This window comes from Melospiza melodia, chromosome 1 (assembly GCF_035770615.1).
Source record: "Melospiza melodia melodia isolate bMelMel2 chromosome 1, bMelMel2.pri, whole genome shotgun sequence".
In the NCBI taxonomy this organism is placed as follows: Eukaryota; Metazoa; Chordata; class Aves; order Passeriformes; family Passerellidae; genus Melospiza; species Melospiza melodia.
Genome location: NC_086194.1, coordinates 172,816,279 through 172,817,285, shown reverse-complemented (window position 1 = coordinate 172,817,285; position 1,007 = coordinate 172,816,279). Strand labels below are relative to the sequence as shown.

At 58.5% G+C, this 1,007-nt stretch overlaps 1 protein-coding gene across 1 annotated transcript; it reads right to left on the bottom strand.

Moving 5' to 3' along the window:
• Positions 1-272: 272 nt before the first annotated feature.
• On the bottom strand, positions 273-605 carry LOC134431022 (feather beta keratin-like). Its single transcript, XM_063178957.1, has one exon. The coding sequence runs from the start codon at positions 582-584 to the stop codon at positions 273-275; it is 312 nt and encodes a 103-aa protein (XP_063035027.1). The 5' UTR covers positions 585-605.
• Positions 606-1,007: the final 402 nt, after the last annotated feature.

Here is a 1,007-nt window from a genome sequence, read left to right as displayed (position 1 = left end):
TCCAGCTTGGGAGAAGGGATTTGCAGAAGAGGAGGCAGGATACAGCTGAAAGGAAGTGGGAGATGAGCAGGAGGCAGATTGGCCATGTTTACATGCAGTCCAGGCTGGCCCCTTGGCTGCTGCCTTGCCCTGAGAGCAGGTGATGCCTTAAGGCATCACTGGAAAGAGAATTGCTGAGCCCATTTGAGAGGCTTGGCCTGAGATGCATCCTCAATGCCTGAGATGAGTTCCAGGGAGTGGCTGGTTGGTGTCAGGGGTGGTGCTGAGGGCCCTTAGCAGATGTTGCCATAGCCCCTTCTGCCATAGCAGCCCAGGCCTCCCAGCCCGTAGCCAAGGCCAAAGCCAAATCCCCCAGAGATGGGCTGTCCCTGGGCATTGAGCTCAGTGCCCAGAGCAGCGGAGGAGGTGGATCCGACGGCGGTGTTCTGGGGGAAGGAGGTCATGATGGGTCCTGGCAGGGTGACCATCACAGGGGAAGGGTTGATGATGATGCGGGAATCCTGGCATTGCCGGGCACAGGGCTCGTTGCAGCTGTTGGCCAGCGGGGTGGGTCCGCAGGGTTGGCAGATGTTGTAGCAGGCCATGGGTGTGGTGTGGAGGGTGCCTGGAAGAGAGAGAGGGATGAGGCAGGGCAGGTGTGTGGGAGTTGAGGGGCTTTGGTGCAGGATGGTGAGGGAGTGTGGAGGCTGTAGTGGGGCTGTGGGAAGGCGTGAGGGCTGCTGAGGCTGGGACTGAGCATGTTGGAAGAGAAGGGCCAGGGGTGCAGAAGCAGGAGGGTTAGAGGAATGAGGCTCACCTGGTTGTCTTCGGGAGCAGAAGGATACAGAAGTTTTTGAGGTAGAGAGGCTCTGGGCTGACTTTTATGCAGGTTCTGGATGGGCAGGACAGCTTTGTCCCATGGCCTTGGGGATTTTGGAGGCAGCAGTCCTTGCCTGGCCTTGCCTAGCATGAGGCCATGAGGTGGGGAGTGTTTTCCTTTGTGATGTTCTGCAATTCCATGTCCTGCT

Coding starts and splice junctions, on each gene's coding strand:
- LOC134431022 (XM_063178957.1), bottom strand. CDS start 584: ATGGCCTGCTACAACATCTGCCAACCCTGCGGACCCACCCCGCTGGCC.